This window comes from Manis javanica, chromosome 14, assembly GCF_040802235.1.
Source record: "Manis javanica isolate MJ-LG chromosome 14, MJ_LKY, whole genome shotgun sequence".
Classification (NCBI taxonomy): Eukaryota; Metazoa; Chordata; class Mammalia; order Pholidota; family Manidae; genus Manis; species Manis javanica.
Window position 1 is genome coordinate 1,162,197 of NC_133169.1, and position 17,387 is coordinate 1,179,583.

The 17,387-nt window shown below is 47.5% G+C and overlaps 1 protein-coding gene across 3 annotated transcripts in view; it reads left to right on the forward strand.

The window, feature by feature from the left end:
• Window positions 1–17,387, forward strand: part of F5 (coagulation factor V) — a 60,660-nt gene that overhangs the window by 21,629 nt on the left and 21,644 nt on the right. For 2 of the 3 annotated variants that reach the window (XM_073221537.1, XM_073221538.1), the window contains 8 exons: window positions 1,543–1,764; window positions 3,002–3,167; window positions 4,218–4,395; window positions 8,429–8,528; window positions 8,911–9,122; window positions 10,214–10,364; window positions 12,162–12,374; window positions 13,506–16,176. In XM_073221537.1, the coding sequence (XP_073077638.1) occupies window positions 1,543–1,764; window positions 3,002–3,167; window positions 4,218–4,395; window positions 8,429–8,528; window positions 8,911–9,122; window positions 10,214–10,364; window positions 12,162–12,374; window positions 13,506–16,176 (3,913 nt within the window). The remainder of the gene's footprint in view (window positions 1–1,542; window positions 1,765–3,001; window positions 3,168–4,217; window positions 4,396–8,428; window positions 8,529–8,910; window positions 9,123–10,213; window positions 10,365–12,161; window positions 12,375–13,505; window positions 16,177–17,387) is intronic. The other variant, XM_073221539.1, reaches the window with a different exon arrangement.

Genomic DNA, 17,387 nt, shown 5'->3' on the forward strand with positions numbered 1-17,387 from the left:
GCATCTCAAGTGAGGGATATCCAATACGCCGGCGAGGTTAGCTCTTTCTATTTGCATGAGCGCTATTGCGAAAAAGCAAAATCATAGCAACCGTTAAGAGAGAAAATAAATACTGACTCCCACCTAGGCTCTCTCCACTTCTCTGATAGAAATTACTTAGAGCCAAAGATCCTGAGGGAGAAAAATGAAGAAATGGAAATATCACTTTTTCAATAAGCCATACTTCAAAACGCTCACCTTAATGAGATCTGAGTTCGAACCTCGCTCGCTTCCCTACCTTATGTGGTCCACGACAGCTGGCTGTCTTAAATGTGCTTATTTACAAACTTGGATTTATCTTCTGTCTGGGTGCAGAGGGTGTGTGAGAATTTTTCACGTGTACGATTGCATGTCTAGTGCTGTGGGCCTCAGGAGAGTGGTTGAAAGAAAAGTTGTACCTGTGCCCTAGCAGAGGGAATCATCTGTGTAAATATATAAAATGCACCCCCGCCAAATATGCAAAAACCAGAAAGTAATAGCTGATCAGGGCACAGAGTTTGTGAGTTAATAGTTGAAAAAGAGTTGTTGGGGCTTAAGATAGACGGGGCTGGGAAACACCGTTAGTGGGAACTGAGAAACGTTAACGCTTGTAAACTGCCTTATAGAGCAGTATGAACCAAACAAGTGTTATAAATGCCAATACAGATGTATTCGTGCTCAACTCAATGTGAGCGTTTCTTTGGGGTGAATAAATGCTTCCAACAAAGCCTCCTACCTTGTGGCTTCTTGTTCCCACCATGACACCAGGAATCCCTGCCATGATACGACCATCCCCCAGAATACAAGACCCTCAGCCCAGCCCCTCTGAGGGAAAAGGACAGGCTCTTAGCCCTACGATCCAGTACCTAGTGACCATGGATCTGAAATTTAAGAACCAAGCCAAGGATAGAAGCCAGGGTTGGACTCACCCATGGAACAAACTAGCATTTTCCAGTCACTGCGGGCACAGGGCAGTCACTGCGGGCACAGGGCACACACCTCCACTTTTGTTCCCAGTTCTCATCACTCCATCCAGAAAATGCTCCCAGAGGCCCAGCATAATGAGGACCTGTCCACCGCATTTTAAGAAGACCACCTGAGCCCAGATCAGGTCTACACTGACCAACCACCCAAGCCTTCTCAGGACTTCCCTGGTTCTAACACTGAAAGTCCTGTGTCCTGAGAAAACCCTCGGTCCTGGGGAAGCCAGGATGGCTGGCTACCTACTCGGCTCCCTCCTTGGGGTAAACCTTTGCATTCCCTGTGTTTCTGGACTAACAGCCCCCGCTCTGGGCTCTGTTCTCACCTCGACAGTCCCACTTACTGCAATGAGTTGTGACTGGTGTTTACCTGCCACTTGGGTGTCTGCTTTCCCAGGGCAGGAGCCACAGTTGGCGTGTCTGTGCCACCTGAGCCTTGCACAATGCCTGATGCATGGCAAGTGCCCAGTACATATGTGGGTGAGAGGACTTTTTATCACAGTGCCAACTGCCCATTGTGACCCCCATCTCTCCCTCTCCTCAGATATTACGGTTTGTGCCTATGACCAAGTCAGCTGGCATCTGATCGGGATGAGCTCTGGGCCAGAACTCTTCTCCATTCATTTCAGTGGCCAAGTCTTGGAGCAGAACCAACATAAGATCTCCGCCGTCACCCTTGTCAGTGCCACGTCCACGACCGCGAACATGACCGTGAGCCCGGAGGGCAGGTGGAGCGTGTCGTCCCTCATCCCAAGGCACTTTCAAGGCAAGAGATTCTCCCAACGGTCTTGCTTACGGATGTGGGGTCCTTTCTTCCTGGGGACTGACCTCCTCATTCTCCCTTTCAAGCCACCCACACTGCATGCCTTGGTCCCTGAGATCAGAATTTAGATACTCTGCTGTTTAGAATTTCAAAAGAGTGAGATACTTATAACCCATTAATTGAGGATGAGGAAGTGGGGGAATTGACAAAAACCTTTCAAAATGAAGTAAAAGCTGGGGTGGTCTCTCCTTCCTCAAAAGGTGAAAGGTGGAAGGAAACTGATGATACATAGAAGTGTTTTTTCTTGGGGTATTTAAGATGCAGCCGAAGGGAAAGACCGAGTGGTCGAACAAGCCAAATACCCACCGATCGTAGAAGCTCTAAGTTACAGGATGAGTAAAAGTTTTAACATGAAGATTGTCTTTTACAAGATGAGCAAAGCCTGGTACAAAGAGGAGTCCAGTGGATGGGTGTCCAGTGGGAACAACATCGCACCTAAGCAGCTGAGTGGTAGGCTCTAGAGAACATAGGTGCAGCCTGGGTTGTTACATGGTATCATAAATAAAAAAATGTATTATTCTATTACACATTGTTGCTTTAAAACTGCTGGAAGCAGGGTTTGTGTAAACAGACTAAAATATAAGCGAATGATATCACTATAGAAAATAACATACCAAAATAATGAGTATAAAAGCAAGACACTTTTATGGGATCACTTCTTTCTGTTCACAGTGAACAGTCAAAATTATATCTGAGGCAATGAAAACTGTCACAATATCCCTGAAAGACCCAGTCCCAAATAAAAATAAAATGGACACAAAGAACAAAACTAATATTATTAAGGTTAAGTATTTTGTGTATTAACTTTAATTTTTAACAGCAATTTAATACAGTAAGTACTAGTATGAGCTCCATTGAACAAATAAAGGAACAGAGGGCAGGAAAAATGAAAAATCCACAGACCTTAGGCATAAGGTTTTAAGTATCTGGAAATTGGAAGAATTTTCCTTCTCTGAAAGAAACAAAGGAAATCCCTCCAGCCCATCCTCTCTGGCATTTTATTCTTACCCCTTCTCTACTGCACTAAAAAAGCTCCAAACGAAAATGTTTTAAAATTGCCTCAGCATTACTTTCATTGTTATTCTTTGATGTTCCCATAAATGTATTTAAAAGATACGCACTTTTATCAGCCTTAAATTTTTCTCTCAAATGCTTTCACTGTCTTTTTGTCCTAACTCAGCTGGGATACAGGCTTACATAGACATTAAAAACTGTGCAAAGAAAACCAGAAATCCGAAGACATTAACTCGGGACCAGAGGCGGCACATTAAGAGGTGGGAATATTTCATCGCTGCAGAGGAAGTCATCTGGGATTATGCGCCTGTAATACCAGCAAATATAGACAAGTGAGTTTTTGGGGGCTCTTACTATTGAGCAAAGGTTCAGGTATGCCCCAGAGGGGTCCTAGATGCACGGGGCAAATGTCATGTGTAGGATCCCATTCAGATCTTCTTGTCCAGATCAATCTGGAATTAGTCCAAACTCACTGAGTGAGCAATAAAGTCCATCTTTTTTGTGCTGTGCCTTAGCCCCTTCTCTTTTGTGTATCTAATAATAACTGACAGAACTGAAATAGGATCCCAGGTCTCTCTGGCAATAATCAGTGCTTTTTATTGTGTAAAATAAATACATAAATGGACAAACTCTCACTGAGCTTCTGCTTTTGCGAACTAAGGCGATGAAGAGGACCAAGGGGCAAAGCTGCCTCCAAATCCTTTACTGTAGTGGCTACCGAAGATGGGCGGAGGTGGTTACTTTCCAGATGACAAGATTTATTGAAGAATGGTAGAAGGGACGGCCCAACAGCACTGAACTATGTCTAAATTAATATAACTGAATATTTAGAAAATGCAGGGGGGCTAGAGAGGTGGGGTTGAAGGGATATGGTATGTGAAAGAGAACTTCACTGTAATCAAAATCGTTTGTATTGGTATTCAATACAATACGTCCAATATAGTAAAACACAGTAAAAGCCTCCGGGAGTGGGAAAATGTTTTTAGAGATTGAGAAATAACCAGAAAGCCAATATGGCACCATAAATTGAGTGATAAGAAACACTTAAGAAAATTCATAATGCATCTTATCCTTTCATCCAAGTAGACCTTTTCCCAGAGATAATCGAACGTCAACTCCAGCAACCAGAGTGGCCAGAAGATCTAAACAGCTGTTTCTAACAATTTTATTAATGGTGGAAGAGACAGAGCAGAGGTTTCAGTTTTCCAACTAGAAAGAGGATATTGGGACTTGGCAAGTCACCTAAAGAATTTTTTTTAGAAAACTAGCATTTTAGCTAATCCAAGAGGAGAAATTCTAAGCAAAGGGTTTCCCTATCCTTCTGGGGGGGGCTACTTGAGAAAAATGGCTTAATTTTTTTTTAAATTTCATTTCACTTTAAGAAAATACAGATCTCTGCATTTGGATAATTTCTCAAACCAAATTGGAAAACATTACAAGAAGGTTGTCTATAAACAGTATCAAGATGGGTCCTTCACCAAACGCCTGGAGAATTCCGATATTGAAGAAGATGGGATCTTGGGCCCCATTATCAGAGCCCAGGTCAGAGACACACTCAAAGTAAGTAAGAAATACAGAACCGTGGAGGAAATTAATGGTGAAAGACAGATTATAATTACTGGTTGTTTGTTTTAAAAAGAAAAATGTGCTCATATCATTTTACATTCAAATAGTTTTATTTTTTATTTAGCATTTGTGCTTATTTATAGCTTGCCTCATAATACAAAGAATCTGAGAGTTTGTTGAATTATAAAGGAATAAACAAAGAGTCAATGTAATTGGGTGAAAGATACTATGGGGACAAAGGAAAGAAAATCAAGGATAAGTATGAAACACATACCATATGCTCCTTTAAGGTTGCTTGCAAATTTTACCTTAAGCTCCCTAGCAGCCAAAGTAAAAAGGAAATATGTCAGGGGAAGATTCACAGTCATAAAAAAAAAAAAAGCATAGTTTAAAATTCTGGGATGATGATGGAATATAGGAGGTCACTGTGGTACCATCTTCTCGTGTACAAACCAAGGCAGCAGGTACATCCAATACAACTAACTCTGGAAATAACCTGAAGATTGCAGAACAGACCTCCCTCAGCTAACAGAACAGAGAAGGCCACACTGAGAAGGGTAAAGGGGCAGAGCTGCAGTCAGCTGGCATCTAAAAGCTTCCCCATCTCAACCCATAAGCAGGAGGGAATGAGAAACAGAGTGGAGATGGATGAACCCTTGCGCCTGGCATGCCTCGTCTTGGGATCTGTGCCAGGAAGGTGAGCCCCCATAGTGTCTGGCTTTGAAAATCCCACAGCCAGCATCACACTGAACGGTGAAAAGCTAAAAAGCTAAAAGCTTTTCCTCTAAGATGAGGATCAAGGATGCCCACTCTTACCACTTTTATTCAACATAGTCCTGGAAGTGCCAGCCATGGCAATCAGACAAGAAAAAGAAATAAAAGGCATCCAGATAGGTAAGGAAGGAGTAAAACTCTCACTATTTGCAGATGACATGATACTGTATTTGCAGAAAACCCTAAAGGCTCCACCAAAAAACTATTAGAACTAATAAATGAATTTAGTAAAGTCATAGGATACAAAACAATATACCAAAATCCATTCAATTTCTATATACAAATAACAAACTAGCAGGAAGAGAAATTAAGAGAACAATCCCACTTACAATTGCATCAAAAAGAATATAATACCTGGCAATCAATCTAACCAAAGAGATGAAAGACCTATACTCTGAAAACTTTAAGGCACTGATGAAAGAAACTGAAGATGAAACAAATAGATGGAAAACTATTCCATGCTCATGGAAAGTAAGAATTAATGTAAAATGGCTATCCTGCCCAAAGCAATCTACAGATTCACTGCAAACCCTATCAATATACCAATGGCATTTTTCACAAAACCCAAACAAAAAAATCTGAAAGTTTGTATGAGACCTCAGAAGACACAGTGTAGCCAAAGCTATCTTGAGAAAGAACAAATCTGGAGGTATCATGCTCCTTGATTCTGAACTACACTACAAAGCTGCAGTGATATAACAGCACGGTACTGGCACAAAAGCAGACACATAGATTAATGGAACAGAATAGAGAGCCCAGAAATAATCTTGCATTTATATGATCAGTTAGTATATGACAAAAGAGGAAAGAATATACAGTGGGGAAAAGACAGCTTGTTCAATAAATGACACTGGAAAAAAATGATGCTACATGCAAAAGAATGAAACTGGCTCACTGTCTCATCCCATATACAAAAATAAATTTTAAATGGATTAAAGATCTAAATGTAAGATCTGAAACCATAAAGCTCCCAGAAGAAAAGACAGGCTGTAAACTCTTAAAACATCAGCTTTAGCTATTTTTCTAGATGTCTCCCCAGCCAAGGGAAACCAAAGCAAAAATAAGCAAATGAGACCACATCAAACCAAAAAGCTTCTACACAGCAAAGGACACCATCAACAAAATGTAAAGGCAACCTCCTGAATGGGAGAATGTATTTGCACGAGATCTATCCAATAAGGAATTAATATCCAACATGCATAAAGAACTCAAACAACTCAACACCAAAAAAACCCCCAAATAATCTAATTAAAAAATGGGCAGGGCACCTGAATAGATATTGTTCCAAAAAAGAAATACAGATGCCAACAGGCACATGAAAGATGCTCCACATCACTCACCAGGGGAACACATATCAAAACCACAATGATGTGTCACCTCACACCAGTCAGAATGGCCTATGCCAGATAGAAGAGAAATAACAAGTGTTGGTGAGGAAAGGGAAGCCTCGGGCAATGCTGGTGGGAATGTAAGCAGTATGGAGGTTCTTCAAAACATCAAAAATAGAAATACCATATGGCCCAGTAATTCCACTTCTGGGTATTTACTGAAAGAAAATAAAAACACTAATTCAAATAGTTACATGCAACCCTGTGTATATTGCAGCATTATTTACAATAGCCAAGATATGGAAGCATCGTAAGTGCCCATCAATAGATGAACAGACCAAGAAGATGTGGTCCATCTTAGGGTTATTAGTCAGACATAAAAATACTGAATTATTACTCCAATGGATTATTATTCAGGCATAAAAATAATGAAATCTTGTGATCTGTGACAATATGGATGGGCCTAGAGGGCTTTACATTACTTGAAATATGTCAAGACAGAGAAAGACAAATAACATATGATCTCACTTATATGTGGAACATAAAAAACAAATGAACATACAAAAGAAAAGACTCTCTTTTCTTGAGAACAGACAGGTGCTTCCTGTCGGGAAGGAGGTGGGGAGGGGGGTGCACCAAATAGTTGAAGGAGATCAAAAGGTACAAACTTTTGATTATAAAATAAATCATGGGGATGAAAGTACAGAATAGGGAATATAGTCAATATTATTGTCATATCTTTGTGTGTTGACAGAGGCTAACTATAATTTTTGCAGTCAGCATTTAGTAATATGTATTATTGATGAATCACTATGTTGTATGCTTGAAACCAATATAGTACTATGTATCAACTATGCTTCAATTAAAAAAAGAAAAAAAGCAGGTTCCCCTGATACCAGACCTGAGAGGAAGTTATCCATGGATCCTTAAAAAGGGGATGCGGTGGGTGGAGTCTTTGATAAAATCCCTACCGCTGGCACAATAAGTTTAACAAGTTGCATAGCTTTTTAAAATAATGTTTCCTGTTATAGCTGAGAACATAACAGTGAACACAACTGAGTAAAAAGAATTCTTCGATGTGTTCTCAGTATACAGCCCTCTGATTGGTCTCTGATCAAGGCAAACTCCCGTGTGTATCAAGAGCGCTGAGTCTTTTCGGACAGTTTTCTTTAAATGTTGCGTCACATCATTGAGCTTCTAATAAGAACTGGGCAGCAGAGAAATGAAGGTTGTGATGTTTGGCAAGAGTCCAGCGCGCAGGCAGCCCCCAGGTTAGGGGTGGTCCCGGTGCTCTGGCAACCAGCCAAGACGGAGATAGGATGGAGGCTCTCCTTGGAGGATCGAGGAGCCTCGCCAGGACCCCTGGACCCGCCAGCTCCTCTCTGCACGGTTCAGGGGGCTCACCTGGGAGGGTACCTGCAGACAAGGCAGCTCTGTTTGTTCAAGAAGAACCAAAGGACAGAAAGGAGCCTCTGTCTGTTCCTCTTTCCCTTCCCCACTCGGACCCCTTTTAAGGGCTCTTAACAAGTGGGAATATGCCTCTTGGTGAGTCAGGATCTGGCTGCTCGTCACACCCCCGAGGAGACGGCTTCCAGGAGGCCTGGCAGGCTGGGAGAGGGGGCAGGCGGGAGGGTGGGTGTGGTGCCAGCTGACAGGGTGGGGCAGGTGGGGAAGGCTCCGAGAGGGTGATACCATGAGGAGGGTGCTGCCCCTCGGCTCAGGCTTCTTCCCTGTCCACCCCACTGGGGGGTGAGACCCCCTCAGAGGCCCCATCAGGTGATGGGAGAGGCTGCTGCTCAGATACACAGACAAGTCCGCACACACACCTGCCCCCCCAGCGAGAGGACATCCAAGGCTGCCGTCCTGTACTGATTCTCGGGATGGACTGTAAGTCCTGAAATAATGAATTCGAGTTGACTTTGCAGATTGTGTTCAAAAACATGGCCAGCCGCACGTACAGCATCTACCCCCATGGAGTGACCTTCTCGCCTTATGACGACGACGCCAACGCTTCCTCCGCCTCAGGTCTGCATCTCCCACTTTCCTCTAAGTGTCTCCAAGTGTCTCTTATCTCTTCTGATCATGGTGTCTGAATGAAGATCCTGACCTCTGGGAGGCTGCCACGCCTCTGCGCTGCCTCCCTGCCTGGTAGACACGTGGGGGTCCCCGAAAAGCCACAGCCACGCCCTGCGCACCTCAGGGACGCGGCTCCCCTGGCAATGGCACAGCCCGGTTGTTGGCATCTGCGGTGCATGGTCCGCAGGCTCCCGGGGCCCTCTGAAGTGGGGCTCCACAGAGGAAGAGTCTCCCTTCCCCAAGCTCACTGGCTCCAGGGAGAGCTCAATTTCATTTATTTTCATGAAATCATTTTGAAAGTGAAAACCATTTTCAGCATGTTTCCCTTCAGGCAACAGCGCCATGATCAGGGCAGTGCAGCCAGGGGAAACGCACACGTACAAGTGGAACATCCTGGAGTCGGACGAGCCCACGGAGAACGACGCCCAGTGCTTAACCAGGCCCTACTACAGCAACGTGGACGTCACCAGGGACACCGCCTCCGGGCTCATCGGGCTCCTGCTCATTTGCAAGAGCAGATCCCTGGATAAGCGAGGCATACAGGTAACGGGCCCCTGAAGCAAGCTTTCAGAAATTCCAGGACTTCCTCCTGCCAAGAAAAGACTAGGTCTCCTTGCTAACTAACGGGGCTTTCCTTCTAGAGAACAGAAAATACTCATATTTAATATGAAGCAACATTTGGCATGAATGTGATAATGTTTGTTCCTTTGGTTACTTCTTTGTCTTGTCTGCCTTCATCTGGACTCCGGCTGCAGAAGGCGGGTCTACGGGGTGGTACCGGATTCTGTTTCAGTTTCCTGCTCCAGGTCTGCTTGGCTGTAGGATGAGCTCAGCCCCTCTTCTTCCTTTTATCAAAAGGGTAACACCCCTCCTAAAACCGCACAGGGCTGTCTTGGGGCTCAGTGAGATGCCCCCGAGCGGAAGTGGGAAGCTCTGTGCCAATCCAATCCTTACTACTTTCAGAGACCTATACTAGGAAGCGATAAGAGACGCTCGGGGGCACCGGTTCTGGCGAAGCTGGACCTGGACAGCGGTCCACCTCTAGCGAGGCTCCCTCACACAGAGGAGCGTGAACTAAGACATGGGCCCTCCGGCTGTATCGTCACTGAAGAATAATAATGTCCTATTATTAACTCGAAGTTCCCAGACTACTAGGCTAAGCGATAGTCAAGGGCAGTCTTACCCCAAGGCATACAAAATAAATATGTGCCTAGAAAAATCCTAAACTGACATTTGGAAAGCCCTGATTTATTGAGCTGAGGAGGGGAGCAGCAGGTAGGGGGCTTTCCTTCTGCCACCTCCTGTGCCAGCCTCCGCGACTCTCTGGAGCCCAGCCAGTCCGGCCTTCAGGCTGAAAGGCGGCCAGTGAGAGAGAGAAACAGAATTAGAGCTGCCGCGAGGAAATGGGATTTTCCTGGTAGGACGGTTCAGTCCCTGACTTCCCTGACCCTTCCTGCCCTGTCTGCGTGTCACCTTTGGCTCTAACGAGGGTGTCACACACAATGGGCTCTCGGAAACGCCTGAATCTGCGGCTCGGGTGGCCTGGGGCCTGTGCCCCTCGCTTTCCGGGAACTCGGTGCTGCAGGCCGTCGGCTGGGGCCTCCGTCGCCGAGCACCGCGCTTTCACCCACCAGAGGGCCGCGGACATCGAGCAGCAGGCTGTGTTCGCTGTGTTTGACGAGAACAAGAGCTGGTACATCGAGGACAACATCAGCAAGTTCTGCGAGAACCCCGACGAGGTGAAACGCGATGACCCCAAGTTTTATGAATCAAACGTCATGAGCAGTAAGTGGGGGCGCGGGGCACTGTTCCTGCCCACCGGCTTCTCACGCCTGTGAAGTGGGTCGCCTAGAGGCGGCGGCAGCCACCGGCCCCTCAGCCCTTGCCGTCGTCTGCGGGCTGGGCCTGGGTGAGGGACTCGCTGGGCGACACCGGAGCAGCCCTCTCCCAGCGAGGGGTCAGGGCCCGTTAGCCTCGGAGATCTTGGTCTCTTGCTCCAGACGTGTTGGGGGTGGGTGGTGTGTGCGTGCGTGCGTGTGTGTGTGTGTGTGTGTACAGGCGGGAGCCCCATGCAGGGAGGGGCTGCAGGCCCCAGTCAGGGGCATCTGGGGATTCAGACCAGGTGCAAGGTGAATCTCTTTATAGCCAGGGCAGAGACATGGTTAGGAACCTGGATTATCAAATCAAAGGAAGGCAAAATGCTTAGAGGGAGCAACTGCCCTGGCAGCAAGCTCGGAAGGGATTCCCTGAGCCGAGGTCCGGGCGCTGCTGCAGGTTTCGGGTTCTGGCTACAGGACGTGAGAGAGAAACCGCACGGAGCGGGTGGGGGACACTGCCCCATGGTGGGTGCCTGCCCTGCTCCCCAGAGAGAAGAGCCCCCGCGATCACCTCCCCTGACAGGTGGTCACACAGGGGGTGACTCCTCCACGGTCTGTCCCTGTAGCTTCAGATGAGGACGATCACAGCCGTGGGCACCCTGGAAATCGTTGCGAACAGGGAGTTATTCTCAGCCATCTTTGCATAATTTCATTTTGGCAGTGATGCTGTCATAGTTCTAGAACAATGCTGTCCATCAGAAATTCTGTAGGAGCCACAAACGTAATTTAAAAAATTTTAGTGGCCGTACTAAAAGAGAAATAGGTGAAATTAACTTTAATAATGTCTTTTACTTGATACAGTTATCCTAAACATTGCCATTTTGATGTATGATCAATATAAAAAATTAGTGAGATCTATTTCTTACTGAGTCTTTGGAACCTGGTGTGAATTTCGTGCTTACAAGATGTCTCGCTCCGGATCACCCGCATTTAAAGTGCCCCAGAGCCAGGAGCCGGTGGCCACCACGGTCATGCAGCTATGGACCATTTATCTAGAGGAGCCTCCTCAGTGAGGCACAGACTGGAAGCACATTATGTCAGTTGTAAGTCAGGCCTCCCTAGTGCCAGGATTGCCCCAGGATTAGGGCTGCAGTGGTCACGTGAGCCCCACCCTCGCAGGAGTCCTACTGTGACATTACTACCATGCTTAGTACATAAGTAAATAAAGATACCGCCTAGAACTGCGTGCGGCCCTTTGAAACACAGTGCAAATGTGTGTACTTGACATGACCTTGATATGGGAATGAACAGTATGGACTATATAAATGCTAAGAAGGAGGAATAAAAGGTACAAAATGTGCTAAGTATGCTCCATTTTTAGGGACATTACTTCTTAATAACTCATGTGTCGAGAAGATGAATTTCTTAGATTATGTTTTTCCTCCAGGAAGAATCATTTCTAGATAATATTCTAAATTGGTCTTCAGAGTATCTTTAAAAGCAGAAATGTACAGCACAGAATATTGAATAGACATCTGATGAATGAGTGAACGGAGCGATGTGGTCATAAGGCTGTGTGACGCTGACACAGCGCCTCGGCTAACCGCAGAAAGAGCTCTGGATCTAGTCACATGTTAGACCGGGTAAAGCCAATCCCAGATAATCGGTGCTTTGAGCAACCAAATTAACATTTATCTCGGGTCTGACTAAGTCTGTGCCCTCTCTCGGCCCAGACCTGGCATTTGAACAGACCTTACCCTTCCAGCTATCAATGGCTACGTGCCCGAGAGCATAGCCACACTGGGTTTCTGCTTCGATGACACCGTGCAGTGGCACTTCTGCAGCGTGGGTACCCAGGACGACATTCTGACCGTTCACTTCACGGGGCACTCGTTCATCTACGGGAAGAGGCACGAGGACACCCTGACCCTCTTCCCCATGCGTGGGGAGTCTGTGACCGTCACCATGGACAACGTCGGTAAGGGCCTGGACGCCTGCGGAGGAAGCTGGGGTCCGCCCGGGGCCGCTGCGGCTCGCCAGACCACCGTGGCTCCTGGGCTTCTCTCCCTGACCCCTGCAGGCTCTCCCTTCAGTACCTCTCATGGTTTCTATCTGGGGAATGAATCACTTAAAAGGGTTCAGAGCTTAACGCAGGTTCCATTTACCTTCTCTGGGCTAACTGAGAAGTAAAGACCCACACAGCAGAAAGAGGCAGTGTGACTTTGAGACGGACGCTTGAGCATTCACCCACAAAAGGGCATTTCTTTTTCTGAGACGCCCTTTTCCATTTTAAGATAGCTGTGCCCTAGAGCCGGTGGTCATCGGCTGCGGTGCCTCCGAGGCCGGCTGCAGAGACAGCCTGCAGCCATGGAAAGCACGTGGGCTTTGGAGTCCATCAGACCTGGGTTCAAATCCTGCTCTGCCACTCAAATCCGTATGACCTTGAACCGGTCACCCGACCCCATAGAGCCTCCATTTGTTCATCTGATAAACAGAGTCACACCACCTTACAGAGTCACATTTATCGCAGATTGCACAGGGCAGTGGGCAGACACAGAGCAAGCAGGGACCCATGGCGACTTCCCAGGGGATCGTCAGGCCATGCCAGAGAGACTCAAAGCAGCCCTGGCCCCACCAGATTATCTGTCACTCAGAAATAGCCACATGTCTCTAGTGGGGCAAACAACGCCATCCTCCCCAGCCCCAGTGCTCAGACACCACGGGCAGCTAACAAGATAGTTATCATATTCAAGGTCTATTTTATTCTTGATTCATTGTTCTTAAAATATATCCTACAGCAGTGCCTCTGCAACTATCTTTGCTAAAATTATTTTTCTCCCTGGTCTTCACTGGCCAATACTCTGATCTATGTTGTTTAACGAGAAGAATGTGCTGATCACATGTTTGGATGTCAGGTTGCTAAAACGTTTCCCAAGCACTTTACTCTCAGTTTCTCTCCTTACATCACCAGAATGATAATCAACAGTTCACAGACCAGCAGCGGCCCACAGGCCACACCTGAGTAACCTTGGCAACCACCTGCCACAGGGGGCCCCAGGGTTTCCGTATCTTTCCCTGGACTTACAGCTCTGTTTTCTCTCCTCTGTAGGAACTTGGATGCTGACTACCATGAATTCTAATCCAAGAAGCAAAAAGCTAAGGCTGAGATTCAGGGATGTTAAGTGCATCCGTGACGACGACGAGGACTCGTACGAGATCATATATGAGCCTGCAGCACCCACGGCTATGACGACACGGAAAATGCGTGATTCTTCCGAAGACAGTGTAGGGGACGATGAGTACGAGTACCAGGACACGCTGGCCTCCTCACTGGGAATCAGGTCCTTCAGAAACGCGTCGCTCAATGGGGAGGAAGACGGGTTCAATCTTACCGCCCTGGCTCTGGAGAGCGACCCCGAATCCACCCCTGCAAGTGTCGCTGCCACTGTTGGTCCAAACTCTTCTCCCCTAAACAACACGAGCAGGCTTACCACCAATGACTTTGCAGAACCCAAGAAAACTCTTTCTCACCCTGAAGCCACCACAGCTGGTGCCCCACTGGGACATGCTGGCTTAGACGAGAACTCAATTCTCAACCTGTCCACAGCAGAGCATTCCAGTCCCTATTCTGAAGACCCTACAGAGGATGCTATGCAGTCAGATGTCACAGCGATACATCTGCTCCCGCTCAATGCAGGACTCAGAAGTCAAGGACGGGCCACGCGTGAGGGATTCAAGGGAGGACGAGACAGAGCGGCAAAGCACAGGTCCCCTCGGATGGACTCGCCGGCACGGCAAACCGGGAGGCGTTTCAGCCAAGGCAAATCTCCTCCTTCCAGAATGGGGCGCTGGCAGCATCCTCCCAGCAATCCGTTGCTCTTTAAACAAAAGAATCCATCTAAGATTTTGAATGGGAAATGGCATTTGGTTTCTGAGAAAGGAAGTTATGAAATAATCCAAGATGCTGATAGAGACATGACTGTTCATGAACTGAATGGCACCCAGAACTCCTCAAGGACTTGGGGGGACAGCACCCCTCTTACAGACAGGCATGGAGGGCAGAGCGGCCACCCGACATTCTCTGGCATTAGCCAGGATGGAAGAAGTGGTCAATTGAAGAAAAGCTCTTTTTTCATTAGGACACGAAAAAAGAAAAAGGAGGAGAAGTTTGTACACCGTGGTTCTCTCTCTCCACGGGGCTTCCACCCCGTTCGGGGACACAACACCGCGTTTTCAGACAGGAGACCAGATCACTCCTTGTCGCTGCACAATTCCAGTGGAGCTTCCCTTCCCACAGGCCTGGGTTGGACATCCCCCTCTGTGGCTCCCCCTGTGACGGCCTCGCCTCCTGACCATGCTCAGAATCCTCCAAATGACACCAGTCGAACAAGCCCCCCGCCACGTCTTTCTCAGACAGTGTCCCCAGAGGAGCGCTATCAGACACTCCCCGTTCAAGGCTCTGATCAACTGCATTCCACCCCGGACCCCAGGCACGGATCTCTCCCTGCAGGGCCTGGCCACGTGTTGGGCCATGAGCTAAGAAATGAGTCCTTCCCTGCGGACACTGGTCAGATGTTCCCTTTCTTGGAACTTGCAGTCCGGAAGACAACCATCTCCCCAGACCTCAGTCAGGAGGCTCCCCCATCCCCAGACCTCGGCCAGAGGCCCCTCTCCCCAGATGGCACCCAAGAGGTTCCCCCATCCCCAGACCTCGGACAGAGGCCCCTCTCCCCAGATGTCACCCAGGAGACCCCCCCATCCCCAGACCTCAGCCAGAGGCCCCTCTCCCCAGACGGCACCCAAGAGGCTCCCCCATCCCCAGACCTCGGCCAGAGGCCCCTCTCCCCAGACAGCACCCAGGATTCTCCCCCATCCCCAGACCTTGGCCAGAGGCCCCTCTCCCAAAATGTCACCCAGGAGACCCCCCCATCCCCAGACCTCGGCCAGAGGCCCCTCTCCCCAGATGGGACCCAAGAGGCTCCCCCATCCCCAGACCGCGGCCAGAGGCCCCTCTTCCCAGATGGGACCCAAGAGGCTCCCCCAACCCTAGACTTTGGCCAGAGGCCCCTCTCCCCAGATGGCACCCAAGAGGCTCCCCCATCCCCAGACCTTGGCCAGAGGCCCCTCTTTCCAGATGGAACCCAAGAGGCTCCCCCAACCCTAGACTTTGGCCAGAGGCCCCTCTCCCCAGATGGCACCCAGGAGTCTCCCCCATCCCCAGACCTTGGCCAGAGGCCCCTCTCCCCAGATGGGACCCAAGAGGCTCCCCCAACCCTAGACTTTGGCCAGAGGCCCCTCTCCCCAGAAGTCAGTCGGACAACCTCTCCTCCTGATCTCAGGCAGACATCACCTCCTCCAGACCTTGACCAGACATCCTTTGCTGCTGAATCTAATCACTCAGTGCCTCCTCCAGAATTTGGTCCGACCTTCCCTTATGCAGACCGTGGTCAGAGGCCGTTAAAGAACACTCCTCCATTAAATAACACTCTTATACCGAGGGAATTCAATCCGCCAGTTGTCGTTGGCCTCAGTGGAAATGATGGGGACTACATTGAGATCATTCCGAGTCCGAAGGAGGAGCCCAGTGAAGAATACTCTTTCGAAGTCGATTACGTGGCCTATGACGACCCCTACCAGACCGACATCAGGACAGACATCAGCTTGTCCAGAAACCCAGACAGCATCGCGGCCTGGTACCTCCGCAGCAACAGCGGGAACAGAAAACACTACTACCTTGCTGCTGAAGAGGTATCCTGGGATTATGCAAAACTTGCAAAAAGGTTCGGCCGGTTTTCTTTTATATTCTTTTTCCACTAGTGCTAAAAAGGTAATTACAGCAATCCAAGGAGATAAATTTGGGCAAACCATATTAAGTATGATTTAACTGCCCTATTGCAGCCTGCCCTGTACTCTTTCCTTTGTCCCTTCCAAGGCCAGTGTTCCTGCTGGAGGTGACACCTGGGGGATATGGGAACAATCCCTACAAGTCGTCTGTGACAGCCTATCATGAAAAAGCCCCCTCCCCTCTCTTCTGGCCACATGTTTGAACTGTGGTTTGCTTTCATTTGATTCCAGGTTCTTTTTTTTTTTTTTTATCTCCTCTTCGGTTTGTTCATTGACACGCTGGTCATTTAGCAGCAGGTTGTACACTGCTGGCTCTAGGTTCACACCTGTGTGGTCAGAAAAGATGAATGATTTCAACCTTCTTAAATTTATTGAAACGTGTGTTGTGGCCTCCATGTGATCGATCCCGGAGAAGGCTCCGTGTGCACCGGACGAGGATGTGTGTTCTGCTATTTTGGATGGAATGTTCTGTATGTAACTCAAATCCGTCTGGTTATTGTGTTTTTGAAGGCACTGTTTCACTCTTTTCCTGTCCAGATGAGAAGGCCCTTGACGAAAGTGAGGGGTTGGCGTTCGTTACTATTTTTGTATTACTGTCAAATTCTCTCTGCACATCTATTGAAATTGGCTCTATTTAGGGGCTCCTGTGTGACTGCATAGATATTTATAATTGTTATATCCTCTTGTTAGACTGGTCCATACTCATCCGTAATTACCATAATGTAACGCCCTTCTTTACATAATGATGTAAGTATTGCTACTCGTGCTTTTATTCACTTCCTTTCGCATGGAATGCCTTTTTCCATCCCTTCACTTTGAGTCTGTCTATGTGTTTAGGTCTGAAGTGAGTCTGGTAGGCAGCGTATAGATGGGTCTCGTATTTTTATCCATTCAGTCACCCTATGTCTTTAATTGGTACATTTACAGTAATTATCAATACGTATGTATTTATTGCCACTTTGTTACCTGTTTTCTGGTTGTTTTTGTAGCTCTCTTCTCTGTTCTTTTTTTCTCTCTTTTCACTTGCCATTTGATGACTTGTTTTAGTGTTATGCTTGGATTTCTCTATTTTTTGCTTGTTATAGGTTTTTGGTTTCTGATTGCCCTAAGGTTCGGACATAGCAGTCTATATTAGGTTGATGGCTGC